Consider the following 18,769-nt stretch of genomic DNA (forward strand, 5'->3'; position numbering starts at 1 on the left):
TGTGTGTGTGTATTCTTGCAAACACAGTCTACGATTATACAAGTATTTACATGTATACATTCCTTTTTTCATTTTAAGCAAACAGTAGAATTTGCCCTTTCTGGTACCTTTTAAGTACCTTGCAGGGTACTTAATGCCTTGGTGATCATCCCACATATAAACTGCCTCTTTCTTTTTAATGGGTGGATCCTATGAACGAAGATTACATAGATGCACCATAATCATAGAGTCCTCAATGCATGGACATTCATGTTTCCAAACTTTTGCAATTATGAACTGTTACCAAGAATACCCTTGTTACTGGAAAGGAGTCCCAATCCAGACCCCAAGAGAGGATTCTTGGATCTCACACAAGAAAGAATTTGAGGTAAATCTATAAAGTGAAAGCAAGTTTACTAAGAAAGTAAAGGAATAAAGAATGTCTATTCCACAGGCAGAGCAGCCCCGAGGGCTGCTGGTTGCCTATTTTTTACAGTTATTTCTTGATTATATGTTAAACAGGAGGTGGATTATTCATGTCTCCCCTTTTTTAGACCATATCCCCTTTTTTAGACCATGACGATGAGATGGCATTTGTGAACTGCCATGGTGCCAGTGGGAGTGTCATTTAGCATGCTAATACATTATAATTAGCAAATAATGAGCAGTGAGGATGCCCAGAGGTAACTTTTATCGCCATCTTGGTTTTGGTGGGTTTTAGCTGGCTTCTTTACCACAGACTGTTTTATCAGCAAGGTCTTTATGACCTGTACCTTGTGCTGATTTCCTATCTCATCCTGTGACTTAGAATGTCTAACCTCCTGGGAATGCAGCCCAGTAGGTATCAGGCTTATTTTACCCAGCCCCTACTCAAGAGGGAGTCACTCTGGTTCAAACGCCTCTGGCACCATTATGATATTTGTTCAGCATCTTTTCATATGCCTATTTGCCATCTGTATACCTTCTTTGTGAGGTATTGGTTTAGATCTTTTGCCCATTTTTTAATTGGGTTATTTTCTAATTGCTGAGCGTTAAGAATTCTTTTTTTTTTTTCATTCACCATCTAATCTTTTAAAAAGTTCTGTGGGTGCATAGTAGGTATATATAATTTATGGGGTATATGAGATATTTTGATACAGGCATGCAATGATGTGAAATAAGCACTTCAGGGAGAGTGGGATCTCCAGCCCCTCAAGCATTTATCCTTTGAGTTATAAACAATCCAATTATATTTTTAAAGTTATTTTAAAATGCATAATTAAGATATGATTGATTATAGTCACCCTGTTGTGCTATCAAACAGGTCTTATTCACACTTTCTTTTTTTGTACTCATCAACCATCCCCATATCCCCATAAGTCCCTCTGCCCACCCTTCTCTCTGGTAAGCATCCTTCTACTCTCTCTGTCCATGAATTCAATTGTTTTGATACTTAGATCCCACAAATAAGTGAGAATATGCAATCTTTGTCTTTCTGTGCCTGGCTTATTTCACTTTACATAATGACCTCTGGTTCCATCCATGTTGTTGCAAATAACAGGATCTCATTCTTTTTTATGGCTGAATAGTACTTCTTGTGTATATGTACCACAGTTTCTTCATCCATTCATCTGTTGATGGGCACTTAGGTTCCAATCTTAACTACTGTAAACAGTGCTACCACAAACATGCGAGAGCAGATATCTCTTTGATATACTGATTTCTTTTCTTTTGGGTATATACCTAGCAGGGGGATTCCTGGATCACACGGTAGCTCTAGTTTTTTGAGGAGCCTCTAAACTGTTGTTCACAGTGGTTGTACAATTTATATTCCCAGCAGCAGTGTACAAAGATTTCCCTTTTCTCCACATCCTCACCATCATGTGTTATAGCCTGTTTTTTGGATAAAAGCCATTTTAACTGGGGTGAGATGATATCTCATTATACTTTTGATTTGCATTTCTCTGATGATCCATGATACTGAGAACCTTCCCATATGCTTGTGTGCCATTTGTATATTTCTTTTGAGAAATGTCTATCCATATCTTTTATCCATTTTAAAATCAGGTTATTAGATTTTATTTCCTACAGAGTTGTTTGAGCACCTTATAGATTCTGGTTATTAATATATTGTTAAGATGGGTAGTTTGCAAATACTTTCTCTCATTCTGTGGGCTGTCTCTTCCCTTTGTTTTTTGTTATTGTTCTTGTCTTTTTTGTTTGTTTCTTTCTTTTGTTGAGACGGAGTCTTGCTCTGTTACCCAGGCTGCAGGGCAGTGGTGCAATCTCCGCTCACTGCAAGCTCTGCCCCCGGGTTCATGCCATTCTTCTGCCTCAGCCTCCCCAGTAGCTGGGACTACAGGTGCCTGCCACCATGCCTGGCTAATTTTTTTGTATTTTTAGTAGAGATGGAGTTTCACTGTGTTCGCCAGGATGGTCTCGATGTCCTGACCTCATGATCCGCCCGCCTCAGCCTCCCAAAGTGCTGGGATTACAGGCAAGAGCCACAGCGCCCAGCCCTCTTCCCTTTGTTGATTGTATCCTTTGCTGTGCATAAACTTTAACTTGATGTGATCCTATTTGTCCATTTTTGCTTTGGTTGCCTGTGCTTGTTGGGTATTGCTCAGAAATTTTTGGCCAGACAAATGTCCTGGAAATTTTCCCCCATGTTTTCTTGTAGTAGTTTCACAGTTTAAGGTCTTAAAGTCTTTAATTCATTTTTATTTTTTTATAGGACAAGAGATAAGGGCCTAATTTCATTTTTTTGCATACGGACATCCAGTTTTCCCAGCACTATTTATTGAAGAGACTGTCTTTTCCCCAGTGTATGTTCTTGGCACCTTTGTTACAAATGAGTTCACTGTAGGTGTGTGGATTTGTTTCTGGGTTCTCTATTCTATTCTGTTGGTCTATGTATCTGTTTTTATGTGAGTACCATGCTGTTTTGGTGATGAAAGCTCTGTAGTATAATTTGAAGTCAGGTAATGTGATTCCTCCAGGTTTGTTCTTTTTGCTTAGGATAGTTTTGGCTATTCTGGGTCTTCTGTGACTCCAAATAAATTATAGGATTGTTTTTTCTATTTCTGTGTAGAATGTCATTGATGTTTTGATAGGGATTTCATTGAATCTGTAGATTGCTTTGGGTAATATGGTCATTTTAACAATCTTCCAACTCATGATCATGGAATATTTTTCCATTTTTTTGAGTCATCTTCAATTTCTTTCATCAGTGTTTTATAGTTTTCATTATAGAGATATTTTGCTTCTTTGGTTAATTCTTACGTATGTAATTTTATGTGTAAACATTGTAAATGGGATTACTTCTTAATTTCTTTTTCACATTGTTCACTGTTGGCATATAGAAATGTTATTGATCTTTGTGTGTTGATTTTGTATCCTGCAACTTTACTGAATTCGTTGATCAGTTCTAATAGTTTTCCTTTGGAGTCTTCAGGTTTTTCCAAATACAAGATCATATCATCTACAAAGAAAGATAATTTGACTTCTTCCTTTCCAGTTTGGATGCCCTTTATACCTTTCTCTTGTCTGACTGCTTTAGCTAGGACTTCCAGTACTATGTTGAATAATGGTGACAATAGGCATCCTTGTCGACTTCCAGATCTTAAAGGAAAAGCTTTGTTTTTTTTCCTATTCAGTATGATACTAGTTGTGGGACTGTCATACATGGCTTTTATTATGTTGAGGTAAGCTCCTTCCATCCCCTGTTTTTTTAGGGTTTTTATCATGAAGGGATGTCAAATTGTATCAAATACTTTTTCAGCATCAATTGAAATGATATGGTTTCCAGTCTTCATTCTGTTGATATGATGTATCACATTGATTTATTTGCAACCATCCTTGCATCCCAGGGATAAATCCCCTTTGGTCATGATGAATGATCTTTCTAATGTATTGTTGAATTCAGTTTGCTGGTATTTTATTGAGGATTTTTGCATCAATATTCATCAGAGATATTGGCCTATAGTTTTCTTTTTTCAATGTGTCTTTGGTTTTAGAATCAGGGTAATACTGGCCTTGTAGAATGAGTTTGGAAGTATTCTCTCTTCCTCTATTTCAGAATAGTTTGTGTAGTATTGGTGTTAGTTCTTCTTTAAATGTTTAGTAGAATTTAGCAGTTAAGCCATCTTAAGAGTTCTTTATCAGACATATGTTTTGCAAATATTTCTTCCTTGGATGTCATTCTCTTAACAGTGTCTTTCACAGAACGGAGGTTTTAGTTTTTCTAATTTTAATTTTAATTTTTGAGATGGAGTTTCACTCTTTGTTGCCCAGGGTGGAGTGCAGTGGCACGATCTCGGCTCACTGCAACCTCCGCCTCCCAGGTGAAGTTGCTTGATCAACTCTATCTCAGCCTCCTGAGTAGCTGTGATTATAGGTGCCTGCCACCATGCCCAGTTAATTTTTTATTTTATTTATTTATTTTTTAGATGGAGTCGCCCTCTGTCGCCCAGGGTGGAGTGCAGTGGCACAATCTTGGCTCACTGCAACCTCCACATCCTGGGTTCAAGTGATTCTCCTGCCTCAGCCTCCCCAAGTAGCTGGGACTACAGGCGCGCGCCACTATGCCCAGCTAATTTTTTTTTAATTTTTAGTAAAGACAAGGTTTCACCATGTTGGCCAGGCTGGTCTCGAAATCTTGACCTCAGGTGATCCTCCCGCCTCAGCCTCCCAAAGTGCTGGGATTACAGGCATGAGTCACTGCGCCTAGCCAGAGGTTTTTAATTTTAATGAAGTCCAACTTACTAGTTTTTTCTTTCATGGATTGTACTTTTGGTGTTGCATCTAAAACCTCATTGCCGAACATAAGGTCAACTATATTTTCTCCTATGTTATCTTCCAGAAGTTTTACAGTTTTGCATTTTACATCTAGGTCTGCAACTCACTTTGAGTTAAATTTTGTAGAAGGTATAAGGTCTGCATGTAGATTTAAAACTATATATATATATATATGGCTTTCTGGTTGTTCTAGCATCATTTGTTAAAGACCATTATTGCTCCATTGACTTGCTTTTGCTCCTTTGTCAAAGGTCAGTTGACTATGGGTGGGCTCCCTATCATGTTCCATTGATCTATGTGTCTGTTCTTTCTCAAATCCCACACTGGAGATAGAGTCTTGCTCTATCACCCATGGGGGCTGGAGTGCGGTGGAGTGATCTCGGCTCACTACAACCTCCGCCTCCTGGGTCCAAGTAATTCTCGTGCCCCAGCTTCCCAAGAAGCTGGGATTACAGACATGCACCAACACACCCAGCTAATTTTTGTATTTTTAGTAGAGATGAGGTATCCCCATATTGGCCAAGCTGGTCTTGAACTCCTGGCCTCAAGCAATCCCCCACCTTGGCCTCCCAAAGTGCTGGGACTATGGGTGTGAACCACTATGCCCTGCCTAGATCCATATCTAAGTACAGGTTGAGCATCCCTAAATCTGAAAGTCAGAAACACTCCAAAACCCAAAACTTCAAGCCGCGACATGACATTCAAAGGAAATGTTCATTGGCGCATTTCAGATTTAGGATTTTTGGATTACGATGCTCAATGACTAAATTTATAATTCGAATATTTCAAAATCTAAAAAAAATCTCTAATCCAAAACACATCTGGTCTCAAGCATTTCAGATACGTGATACTTAACCTGTATTACTTTGGGGAGACAGTACTATTGTAAACGGCATTGTGTTTTTAATTATAAATTCCAATTGTTCATTGCTGGTATACAGGAAAACAACTGACTTTTGTATTCAACCTTGTATCCCAAAATACTAGAGTTTTATTTCTTCCTTCCCAATATGTGTACTTTAAATTTACTTCTTGTTAGCTAGAACATCAAGTACCACGTTGAAAAGACTGGTTGAAGGCCGGGCGCGGTGGCTCAAGCCTGTAATCCCAGCACTTTGGGAGGCTGAGACGGGTGGATCACGAGGCCGGGAGATCGAGACCATCCTGGCTAACACGGTGAAACCCCGTCTCTACTAAAAAATACAAAAAACTAGCCGGGCGAGGTGGCTGGCGCCTGTAGTCCCAGCTACTCGGGAGGCTGAGGGAGGAGAATGGCGTAAACCCGGGAGGCGGAGCTTGCAGTGAGCTGAGATCCGGCCACTGCACTCCAGTCTGGGCGACAGAGCCAGACTCCGTCTCAAAAAAAAAAAAAAAAAAAAAAAAAAGACTGGTTGAGAGGGGACATGCTTGCCTTGTGTCAGACTTTAGGTGGAAAGAATGTAGTTTCTCACAATAGAAACAATCTATTGTTAGCGGTAGAATTTTTGTAGATGCTCTTTATCAAGTTGAGGAAGTTCTCCTTTATTCCCAGTTTGCTGAGTTTTTATTATGAATGGATGTTGAGGAGGGGCACTTATTATTTGTGTGTGACAGGATCTCACTCTGTCACCCAAACTGGGGTGCAACCTCACCTCTCACGTTGAAGCGATACTCCCAAGGAGCTGGGACTACAGATGCCGCCACATCCAGCTAATTTTTAAAAACACTTTTGTAGAGATGGGGTCTCATTATGTTGTCCTGGCTGGTCTAGAACACTTTGGCCTCCCAAAGTGCTGGGATTACAGCCATGAAACACTGCACCTGGCCAAGGATGTGCACTTTTTAAATGTTGCTTTAAATCAATCTATCCTGGAAATTGCAAGCAACATGAAATGGCAACTGTTCACAACAACTGCCTACTATAATCAATATTCTTGTGCAATGCATATACTGAGCGTGGGAGCCCCCCAAAAATCACTTGCCTTCATGGTCTTTGGCAAATAAATATTTTATTTTTTATTTTTGAGACAGGGTCTTGCTCTATCGCCCAGGAGGGATAGGGTGCAGCAGCGAGATCTAGCTCACCGCAACCTCCACCTCCTGGGCTCAAGCCATCCTCTCACTTCAGCCTCGGGAGTAGCTGGGACTACAGGCGCGCCGCCAAGCCCGGCTAATTTTTGTACTTTTGGTAGAGACAGAGTCTAACCATGTTGCCCTTGCGCTCGAACTCCTGACCTCAAGTGATCGACCCACTGGACCTCCCCAAGCGCTGAGGTTACAGGCGTGAGCCACCGTGCCCGGCCTCCAAATACTTAGGACTTTAAACTTGGAAACCCTATTCACAACACAAACTCCGAGTGAAGCTCTGTGGAGCTTTCTTACAGGAAGAAATGCAGGAGTTAATCAACAGGTATGTGGGATGTTCCCGCATCAAATCCTAAAGATAAAATTTTAACCCAGTTCCTCTTGCATGTATCTGCTTCTCCCCAACCTTGTCTCGCAGAAGCCACAGCACGGTCTGAAAACACGCCTCGTCTAGATTCAACACCTCATTTAGAAATTCAGTTTCTCGTTGCTAGTTGGATAGCGTTTGGCAAGTAATTTGAAAAAATAAAAATAAACCCACGGACGGAGTGGTCTGGGATTTAAACAACATAACGTAAGGTGAAAAAAGCACTCAGGCGCGGACAGCCATGGAGCGTGACTTCCTCTGCACTCTTTCCCGGCCAGCTCCACGCCAGAGCCGCGCGCTAGGCGGAGGCTGTTGGTAGCGGAGGCCGGAGTCGCACGCCTACGAGACTGCGCGGACCCACCCGAAAGGAAAATGGAGGAAGTGGCGTGAGGCTGCGACAGTGAAGGGTATTTTTCTCTTTTTAACGGGCCGCTAGACCTCCCGTCAAAGGAAGCGCCCGACGGGCCTTCGAAGTCCACGCCCAGACCCCACAGCGCAGCCGCCCGACCGCCTCTCTCCACACCGGCCAGGGTCCAGCCTCTCCCACTCTCCTCTCCCCGCCCCGCCCCGCCCCGCCCCTCCGCCCAGCCAACCCTAGACCCGGCATGCGCTGCGCCGACCTTTTCCTTCCGAGCCGACCCCCACCTTCGGCGCCTCCCAATGACAAGAGGCGCGGAGCATTGTGGTCCCGCGCGCGAGAGCGAGGCCGAGGACAGAAAAAGAAAGCAAAAGACCAGGGCGAGCCGGTAGAGCAGACCCCGCGCATGCGCACGGGCGGGGGCGGTGGTGAAAAAGGGCGGTGCGTGGTCTACGGCGAGCGGAGTGGGGCGGGGTCGCGCGCCTTGGCTGGGAGTCCGCGAGCCGGGAGGGGCGGGGGGTGAATGAGGGAGCGGGCGGAGGAGGAAGTGTCATGGCGTCGGGCCGTGGAGCTTCTTCTCGCTGGTTCTTTACTCGGGAACAGCTGGAGAACACGCCGAGCCGCCGCTGCGGAGTGGAGGCGGATAAAGAGCTCTCGTGCCGCCAGCAGGCGGCCAACCTCATCCAGGAGATGGGACAGCGTCTCAATGTGTATCCTTTCCTATCCTGCGCCGCTCACGCCCTGTTTCCCTTGCCCGGTCGCCGGGCCTGGTGCTCCGCGAACATGGCGCCGCCGGCCTCGGCCTTCGCTGGACCTCGGCCCCGCGGTCAGGGAAGTAAGGCTCCAGCTCGGGCAGTCGCGAGGGGCTAGCAGAGGAGGGGAGGAGGAGATAGGACCCCAGGAATGCGGGCCAGGAGTCTGCGTTGTGTAATCTGTTTCGGGCAGCGCGTGGTGGTGGCGGCGGGGGATGGGAGTGTGGCTCAGGCGAAAGAGAAATTTTAGGGATTATTGCAGAAAAGGGGCGGCTCCTTGGACTTGTCCCTGTCCCCTAAGGGTTTGAGAGGTAGAAGGGTTAGCGATGCTGAAAGGCCTAAGTGTTTTCCGCAGCCTTTCCCCGCTCTCCTCGCCGACTTGATGGCGGCTCTCTTCTACCTTGGGAGCGCACTGGAGGTCTTTTATGTTCTTGGCGTGGTTTTGTATGGGTGTGTGCGCGCGCGTTTCAACTGTTTCATTTTGAGTTTAGTCAGTCGTAGCCATTGATAAATAGTTCCAGGGCCCTCAGCGCTGGGAGAGTGAAAAGATCAGCAGTTCTTCCTCCCATTTATTTGGCGTAGAGTCTATTCTCTTCCTGCCGCCCCACCCCCCGCGGGCGTTTATTTCTTTATTTCTAGTTTGGCGTTTGGATTTGAATGGGAGGTATTGGAAAAGAACCTGGGAATTTTCCATCAAAATTGTTTTGGGAATGAGATCTTGCTTTTGTCAGATATTTCCTAAATACTGTGTTCCAGCTCTCAGCTTACAATAAACACTGCGATTGTTTATATGCACAGGTTTTATATGCACCATTCTTTCACCAAATTCAACAAAAATGTAAGTACTAGTTTGTTGCCTGTTTTTACTATGCGCAAATTTGAGGGTAAATCGATACGCAGAAAAAAAGTTGGTCATTGCGTTGTTGGATTTAGTGTTCTGAATTAACGGTAAACGTATATCACGTGATAAATATTTTGCTTCAAATGCGGGCTTTTTGTGTTTTTAAAATTTGTGATGAATTAAACTGCAAGGCACTGTTAAGCTCTGCCAGGCCTTTTAGGCTAAAAAAATAAATTTACTTCTTTAGAGAGTTATTACATAAGTTTTCTTCATTTAAATTTTATACCTAACATTTGAATAATTTCAGTAGTAATGTACAGTGGAATTGGACAAGTCTGGTCGTTCTGTGATACATCTTAATTATGTTGTACTCATTGTTTAAAATACTGTGAATTGAAATTAAATTAATTATGACATTCTTTTTAAAGAGCTGTTTAGCAGAAATAATTCATTTCTTCATTTGCTAACCCAGTAATTTCTTAAGATGTCAAACTTTTCTGTTTATCACGTTAGCATCAATTGTCTCCTAAAATTTTGGGTGATTCAGACGTCAATTCTTGCTTCAGATATAGTACGTCAGGAGTATGTTTATGTATTAGTAGTAAAATTTACACTTGAATATTAAGGTACATAACCTGTAAACCTTGACAAATAGAGTAATAGAATTTTGTTGAAATGTTAATTTCATTTATGAAAGATGAGTTTGGTGTATGTTAAGTAACATGCATACTGTGTTGTGTGTGAATAAAGAAAATTGCATATTTAGAAATGTTTAACCCTGCTTTAATTCTATTTTTGTTACTTTTTATCATAGTTATTTTTAGAGTATTATTCTGAAAGGTATGTGTAGAAAAATGAACCAAAGAAGACTTTCTGCTGTATGTGGATAGTCATTAGGACTTATTTGCTAAGAGAACAATCCCAGGAAAGATCCTCAGAATATTATTTTTGAAATGGAAGAAAGGCTTCATGGATTAGATTGAGTCCTACCTTAATCTCCTCGGATCCTATTTCGTTTATCAGTTTGGCATATAGGTTTATCTTGGACCATATATATTTTAATATACATTTTGGTCTTTTGAAGACTTCTTGCTTCTATTTCTTTTTTAAATCTGCGTAGTTCTTGCTCTGTTGCTTCTAGTTTTCCTAGTTATTTCTTGTGCATAACTTAGGTCAGTGATAGTGTTATGGAAGAGAAAGGAAGCCATTGGTGATTACATTTAGATTAAGAGAATTTAATTTTTATATAAATTGCCTCCAAAGGCAGTAGTGAACTAATGAGTGTTAATATAAATGTGGTTTTCCTTACGTAATCCTGGATAATAATGGTCGAAATTACAAATCAAAATAGTTCTGACTATTCTTTATATGGCTACAGATGTCTCATTTGCTGTCTGGTTTCTACTTCCAATAAATGATCTAGCCACAAGTCTTCACTTATTTATTTATTTATTTATTTATTTATTTATTTTTGAGACAGAGTCTCACTCTGTCACACATGCTGGAGTACAGTGGTGCTGCCGCAGCTCACCACAACCTCTGCCTCCCTGGTTCAAGCTATTCTCCTGCCTCAGCCTCCCGAGTAGCTGGGACTACAGGTGCATGCCACCATGCCCGGCTAATTTTTGTATTTTTAGTAGAGGGGGGTTTCACCATGTTGGCCAGGCTGGTCTTGAGCTCCTGACCTCAGGTGATCTGCCCCCCTCGGCCTCCAAAAGTGCTGGGATTACAGGCATGAACCACCGTGCCCGGCCATCTTCACTTCTTTGTTTTGAGCCCTCCTTATAATTTGTCTTTATGGCCTGGTTGGCGTGCTTTACAACAAATACCCTGCTTAAAGCCAGAATTCACAACTTTAGATTGTCATTTGCATTCTAGCTTTCACTATTTTACTTAAATGTTTTCCTTCAATAGAAAGGCCAGGGTATTAATTTTTTATTACCTTCTTTAATGTCATATTGTGGATGAAGGTAAACCAGGATTTTTACGTAGAGTCATTAATAATTGAAATCTGTTCATTTCTGTTTTGAGAAATAGTATTATACTTTTCATATCTGTTGTCTTTTTTACCTTTGCTATTATAATATCGAAAGTGGTTTTTATATTTGTGTCAGTGCACTTGCATCAGTTACACAGCCTCACTTTTATCTCCCCTCCCCCCCCGTTCTTTTAGGGCAAAGGGGGTGGTCTGAAATTGAATGTGAGTCACTTTTAAATTTGTATTATTCCCCATCAGTGGGAAACTTTTGTCTATATACTGAAATGTCATGGTAAACTTAAAAAAGCATGAATCTTCACCAAACTGAACACCATTCAGCAAATTAAACCCTATGAAATAATAAGCCTAAATAAGTTAAGACGCTAGTGACAAACTCTATCTAGTCTTATAGTTAATATTAATAACATCCATTAACTGTATGAAAATATTTTTAAATGTTCACCTGACTTAATTTTATTTTCCAACATTGTAATATTAAAAGTTTTAAAACCCCCAAAAGTAATGTGCTGTTGTATTACTATTTAAGAATAAAATCAGTATCAGCATGTTTTGGTGACCCAGAAATGGTCTCTTATCATTGAGTTCTTTTGTCTGTTACTCAGAGTTGAATAGCTGTCAGCAGTAAATGACTTTTATATGTAGCCTAATTAGATAAATCTACACTTTGTTCACTAGATGCAATGCGGTTCATGTAATTGGAATTAATAAAGAATGGCCTTGCTGGATCAAGCTTAAAAATAAATTTAGTAAAGTGTAAAAGCCCCTGAGCCAAAAGTGCTGCCAAGGTGTATACTGAAGGAAAGCACCCACCCCCCAGGTCACACTTAAGTAGATATTGATGCAGCTTCTCTTACAAACTCCTGATTTAGTCTTTTATGATGCATTTTTTTCTTATACCAGTTCCAAGTCCCTTAAGATTAGATTGTAAAGAGCACACCCTTTTCTAAGTATTTTTGTTGGTCATGGTCTGTTCTCATAGCACATCTCCAATTTACTTGATCTTTTCCATCTTCTCTTTACTTAGTTCCATTGCCTCTTTCTTGAGCTCTAGCAATCAGAACTCCGTGTATAATATGCAAGATTTAAAGGTATTACAGGGCCTGGCATGGTGGCTAATGCCTGTAATCCCCGTACTTTGGGATGCTGAAGCGGGTGGATCTCTTGAGGTCAGGAGTTCAAGACCAGCCTTGGCCAACATGATGAAACCCCGTCTCTACTAAAAATATAAAAATGAGCTGGGTGTGGTGGCACATGCCTGTAATCCCAGCTACTGGGGAGGCTGAGGCAGGAGAATCGCTTGAATCTGAGAGGCGGAGGTTGCAGTGAGCTGATATCACACCACCACACTCCAACCTGGGCAACAGAGCGAGTGTGCATTTCAATGCATTGTTATACTCTGGTCATGTTTTACAGGTGTCAAATCAGCATGTGTTTCATTGTGAAGTCTAAGCAGATGTTTATTATAGCTCACTTCCTCTTCTGCCTTTTAGTTTAATAAAGCAATAATTAATCCAAGAATAATCTTATGCCCAAGATCCATTAGCATTACTCAGAAATACTGCAGTGCTGTCCAGTAGAACTTTCTGCATAGTGTAAGTTTTGTCTATTTGTGCTCTTCAATGTAGTAGGTACTATCTTGTAAATTTGAGACGGTTAGCCTAGATAATTTTTAAATTCCTTTTAAACTATAAATTACCTGGTTGAAGTTTTATTAAGATCTCACTATGGCAGGCACTTTATATTTGTCTTGTTTTCTCAGGTAAAGTATTCTCCTAAGGAAGCAGACGCAGTTACTAAGTGACTTGTCCAAAATTAAAACTATTATGTGGCTGGGATTTGAACCCAAGTCCTTTGCTTAATCCCAAACTGTAGTTCTCACTTTTTCCTATTCTAGTGTATTTCAGAAGTAGAGCACAATAGCAATTTATGCCAGTGATTTGTAAGATTTATAAAGTAAACAATGAAAAAAACCTCAGATTTTGATTTGCCCGCCTCATTGCACTAAATCCAATGAGGTCCTCTTTATAAGTCCCAAATTCCTCTTTTTCAACTATACATCAGTGTTAGCATTTATGCATTGTGTATCACTGTTTTTCTTTAGGGTGCTTTCTGTTTGCTTTCATGTGACTGTTCTCTGTCAGGTTTTAAGACTCAGCTGAAGTTCCTACTCTTTCATAAAGCATTCCCCAGATAACTCTCTTTTCCATTTGTGAATTTATCTCTCTGATCTTGCCTTTGAATCTTATTCACATCAGTTGTATTCCATCTGTTTGGGAGTTTATAGTGTGACTGTACATATGAGATGACTTTTTTTCTTTTTAATTATAAAATATATAAAACAAACAAATGTATAGCTTAGGGGATTATTATAAAACCTTGTAATCACCAACCAAGTCAAGAAATAGAACTTTGCCAACTACCCCAGAATGCCTCCATGTGCTCAACTCAGTGTCAACCCCTCCCGCCAAAAGTAACTAGTATTCTTTTTTTTGAGATGGGATTCTGGTCTTGTCACCCAGGCTGGAGTGCAGTGGTGCAATCTCGGCTCACTGCAACTTCTGCCTCCCGAGTTCAAGTGAATCTCCTGCCTCAGCCTCCTGAGTAGCTGGGATTACAAGTGTGCGCCACCATGCCCAGCCAATTTTTGTATTTTTAGTAGAGATGGTTTTCACCATATTGGTCAGGCTGGTCTCAAACTCCTGACCTTGTGATCCCCTCACCCAGCCCCAGTATTCTTACTCTAACAGTAATTACTTTCTTTATAGTTTTAGCACCCAACTCTCCATTCCCAAATACCATAGACCTCGCTCATTATTAAAAATTTGGCAAATCTTTGAAGTCTCTCAGTATGCATGTTTCCCCTCCATTCTTCTATGTCACCTAAGTTTTATCTGTTGAAGGACCCTAGGGTGTGTGACCTGTAGAGTTTCCACCTGTCTGAATATTGCTGATTGTATAGTCACGGTGCAGTTTACTGTGTTCCTTTGTTCTTGCATTCCTGGAAAAATTGATGACTAGATCCAGAAACTTAATCAGACTCCTGTTAGATCCCTTAGGCAAGACTATAGACGGTGTTAATGTTCTTTTCCTCAGAAGTCCTAGCGTCTGTTTGTCTCTCTTTGTAGTGTTAGGGGCTGTTGATATTCAATGCCTGGATCCTTTCATTCATTGGTGATACTCTAATTCTGTCATTTCTTTCTTGCAAATTGGTATTTTTGTATTGAAATTCTTGATTAATCTCCTATGTGGACACCCAGTGGTACGTATCATATAGGATAATTACTTGATTTTTGCCCTTTTTGTGATATAATTCACATACTGTACATTTCACCCATTGAAAGTATGATGCCGTGGGGTTTGTGGGGTTTTTTTAAGAATATTCACAGAGGTGTGCATCAATTTTTAGAAGTTTTCACTACACCAAAAAGAAATCCCCAACCCAGCAGTCATTTCTCCCTATTCTTCGCCCAGCCTGTTAATAGACATTTCATAAATGGAATCATACAATATGTTGTTCTTTGTGACTGACTTCTTTCACTTACCGTATTTTCAAGGTTAATCTGTGTTGTATTTATCAGTAGGTTGTTTATTTTTCTTGCTGAACTACCCATTATTCCACTGTGTGGCTAGACCAAATTTTATATATCTGTTCATCAGTTGGTGGGCATTTGGATTGTAAGCCACTTTTTGGCTAATATGAATATTGCGGTTAAGAACATTTGTGTACAAGTTTTTGTGTAGACTTGTGTTTTTGGTTTCTCTTGGGCTTATACCCAGAAGCAGAATTGCTGGATCATACGGTAGTAACTCTAGATTCCAATAATACTGGAAACTTGGATAGCTGCCCTTTTTTTTTTTTTTTTTCTTTTTTTCTTTTTTTTTTTTTTTTTTGAGACTAGGTCTCTGACACCCAGGCTGGAGTGCAGCGGCACAATCATGGCTCACTGCAGCCTCAACCTCCTGGATTCAAGTGATTCCCCCACCTCAGTCTCCCAAGTAGCTGGGCTTACAGGCACGTGCCACCACACAGTTAATTTTTTAAATTTTTTTGTACAGATGGGTCTCACTGTGTTGCCCAGGCCATTCTTAAACACTTGGACTCAAGCAGTCCTCCTTCCTCAGCCTCCCAAGACTCAGCCTAAAGCAGCTCTTTCCAGTGTGATTTGTCGCTTTAAGCACTGCTCTTCTGATCTTTTCTTACATTGTCTATGTGTGAACTGAATACTCTTCGGTTACTCATTTTTGTGAGATACTAACTTTCCTGAACTTTAAAAAGGTGATATACTTTCAGAGTACTTTAATAACTTCACAGAGCTCCCTTTTCTGTTATTTTGTATAATGTTCAGAAGTGTAGCAGCTTACTTTCTGGGAGTTTCTGGCCCTCTTCCCCTCCACATTTTTAGTTTCTCTTTTCCCTTGTCTCTATCTTACTGATTGTGCTTTTCCTCCCAATGGTTTCTCTTCAAAATGGAGTCTTGGAAGAGAACCTTGGGAGATCAATTTCAAAAGTTCATAGAAGTTAGCTTCAGTCTTTTAATCCTTACTGTGGGTCTCTTGCATCCATCTACTTATTGGACTGGCAAAACTCTCAGTTCTAGCTGCTGTTCTTGCAGTGGCCTGTCATGATTTCCAGTGAATGTCTGTTGGCTCTTTGAGGTTCTTTTTTTATCAAGTCCAGCACGTGCCCCATTCCTTTGCATTTTGTTGCACTGTGCTGTGTATGTTGACATAGTAGCCTGTTTTGACCTCATTCATATATATTAGGAATTCCCTTGGAATGGCTTGTCATGTGATTTGGTTTTAACTATCCATGGGGTTTTGGTTTTGCTATCTTGTTGCTCTGTTTTTCTGTGGGGATTTAGGTATCCCCTCTGCAGCCATCATGTCAGAATTCTTCAGGTAAATCACTAAAAGTTTATCTTCATTCGGGAGATGATACACTCATTTCCAGTGGGACCACAATAGGCTATCATTTAAATGTACTTATAAATACTTCTGGGAAAATGAAGTTGTTTTTTTAAAAGAATAAATCACTTGAAGTTTATGTTAAATAAGGAAGCTGTGGAAGAGTTCATTTATTGATAGGCATTACAAAGTATATATGATATTCTTGATTGATTTTCTCAAATTAATTCTGAAAGCTACTCTAGAACTTCCCCAGAAAGCTTTAAATGTTATTTTGAAACATGCTGTTCTTATCTGCCTAATTACAGGGATGCTGACTTCAGTGACTGTATTATTATACAAGTCTTACGAAGTATTCCTAAAGCTGCTTAAAATTTTTTTTGCAAAAGTAAATGATTGTGAAATAACTCATGCCTTTTCTCTGCACACACAGATACGTGTATGTTTTAGCCTTGGTAATTTATATGCTTCTCTGTGGTCCTAGCTCAGCCTTTTCGTTGAGTCATTGCGTGGCAGGAGTGCAAGAGAGTTAACCCAGTCCTGCAAGATCCAAGGCCCTTTCAAACCATAACAAATTCTAAACTTAGGTGTGTAGAGTAGAATAGGTTTATATATTAACAAATGTGCATTGAGTGTTTGCATTGGCCAGGGCATATAAATGTCTCAGTATAAAATCAGACAGATTTTATATAGCCTATAAACTGACTTTCAAGGCCACGTCAGAACAGGAGTTTTGTTTTTAGTATTAATACCTAAAATTGGTTAAGGTAATTTTTTAAGTGAAAATCCAATTAGATCACTGCATTTTATTATAAACATACATACACATTTTAGGGAGTACATATTTACACATTTTCTAGGGATTAGGGGAAATGATGGAATCCTCCTTACCACTCCACATTTTGGGGTGTTAACCTAATATTTTACCCTGAAATAAGCTAAGGCTCTGATTGTTTAGTGATATATTACATACTCTTTATATGGCTATATATGAGGAAATACATGCAACGTGAATTTTTCTCTAAATTATTGGAGCTGATATAGAAAAATGGATGAGAACTGTAGAAGTTCACCTGTTTGTTGTTAAAAGTGAAGTTAATGTCTGTGCTTAGTGACAATATGCTGTTCAAGCAATTCTCCTGCCTCAGCCTCTCAAGTAGCTGGGATTATAGGCATGTGCCACCACACCCGGCTAATTTTAGTAGAAATGGGGTTTCACCATGTTGGTGAGGCTAGTCTCGAACTCCTGACCTCCAGTAATCCACCTGCCTTGGCCTCCCAAAGTGCTGAGATTACAGCGTGAGCCGCCATGCCCAGCCTCATATTATATTTCTTTCTTTTTTTTTTTTCTGAGACGGAGTTTCACTCTTGTTGCCCAGGCTGGAGTGCAGTGGTGTGATCTCGGCTCACCACAGCCTCTGCCTCCCAGGTTCAAGCGATTCTCCTGCCTCAGCTTCCCGAGTAGCTGGGATTACAGGCACGCGCCACCACATCCAGTTAATTTTGTATTTTTAGTAGAGACGGGGTTTCTCCATGTTGGTCAGGCTGGTCTCGAACTCCCGACCTCAGGTGATCCACCCACCTCGGTCTCCCAAAGTGCTGGGATTACAGGCGTGAGCGTCCGTGCAGGCCTGTATTTCTATTTGATAGTGATGATGTGGACTGTAGTCATTTGTATCCACCAACAAATAAAATTTACTGTTGGCATGCACACTATAGTAAATCCTTCCAAAGGCAAATGTGCACTTTCACACTCATCTTAAACTGAGGGTTCATTTAGAAGTTGAAAAAAAATGGGAAAGATGATTCTTCTGTGGCCAAAAATCTGAAGATAATGAAACTATATGTAGTTCCATCCTTAAAAAGAAATAGCTGAGAGGGCAGGAAGAGAAAATTCTGAGGGCTCAGGGGCAATCTTTCAACGATGCAAGGATTCAGAGAGCATACCAGGTATTTCCACACCCCCACCCCAAGGTAGGTGTTTCAGTTACTTTATGTTGCTATAGCTCCGCGATTGGTGTTTTGAATGCTTAGCGTGAGTAACTGTTTGAATTGATATGGTTCACTTTATGTAGACTTAAATGTCTGTTAAAATTATTTTTGTTACCCAAACAAGCAAATTAATAATTTTATGAAATAATTGCCCTTTAAAAAATAATTTAATTGCATAGTGTAAATGCCAAGAAATTACTTGCTGTTTAGTAAATTGATATTGTCAAAACAAAACCTGATTCAACTTTTAAATTAACAAATGTGTGATAAAGTTATACATAGTTAAGGTGCATATTGTTTATTAGTATTTGTTATGATTAGGCTTTTGGTTTTCTTGAAATTTCTTTTGTTAGTGCACGTACACTACATCTATGGAGATCTGGCCAGGCACGGTGGCTCACACCTGTAATCCCAGCACTTTGGGAGACAGAGGTGGGAGGACCGAACCCAAGAGTTCAAGACCAGCCTGGGCAACTTGGCGAGACCCTGTCTCTACAAAAATTAATCTTTTAAAAAATTAGCCCGGCATCTTGGTGTGTACCTGTGGTCCCAGCTGCTTGGGAGGCTGAGGCAGGAAAATCACTTGAGCCCAGGAGATTGAGGCTGCAGTGAGCCATATTCATGCCACTGCACTCAAGCCTAGGTGACAGAGCAAGACCCTGTCTCAAAAACAGAGAGAGCGCTAATAAAGATAAGGCCTTTTTTTTTTTTTTAAAGACAGATTCTTGCTCTGTTA

The 18,769-nt window shown here is 40.7% G+C and overlaps 2 protein-coding genes across 7 annotated transcripts in view; one reads left to right on the forward strand and one right to left on the reverse strand.

Moving 5' to 3' along the window:
- The window catches only part of LOC144333374 (uncharacterized), an 86,141-nt gene extending 78,202 nt beyond the window's left edge, over positions 1 to 7,939 (reverse strand). For both annotated transcript variants that reach the window (XR_013401981.1, XM_077956893.1), the window contains exon 1: positions 7,807 to 7,939. The gene's annotated coding sequence lies outside the window, so the exon portion shown is untranslated. The remainder of the gene's footprint in view (positions 1 to 7,806) is intronic.
- Positions 7,940 to 8,065: 126 nt separating this feature from the next.
- Positions 8,066 to 18,769, forward strand: part of CCNT2 (cyclin T2) — a 38,671-nt gene continuing 27,967 nt past the window's right edge. For all 5 annotated transcript variants that reach the window (XR_001438529.3, XM_015109965.3, XM_028830656.2 and 2 more), the window contains exons 1-2: positions 8,066 to 8,254; positions 9,053 to 9,134. Coding sequence is in view for 2 of the 5 variants with exons in the window: in XM_001097597.5 (XP_001097597.1) it covers positions 8,097 to 8,254; positions 9,053 to 9,134 (240 nt within the window). In the remaining 3 variants the exon portion in view is untranslated. The remainder of the gene's footprint in view (positions 8,255 to 9,052; positions 9,135 to 18,769) is intronic.

This window comes from Macaca mulatta, chromosome 12, assembly GCF_049350105.2.
Source record: "Macaca mulatta isolate MMU2019108-1 chromosome 12, T2T-MMU8v2.0, whole genome shotgun sequence".
NCBI classification, from domain to species: Eukaryota; Metazoa; Chordata; class Mammalia; order Primates; family Cercopithecidae; genus Macaca; species Macaca mulatta.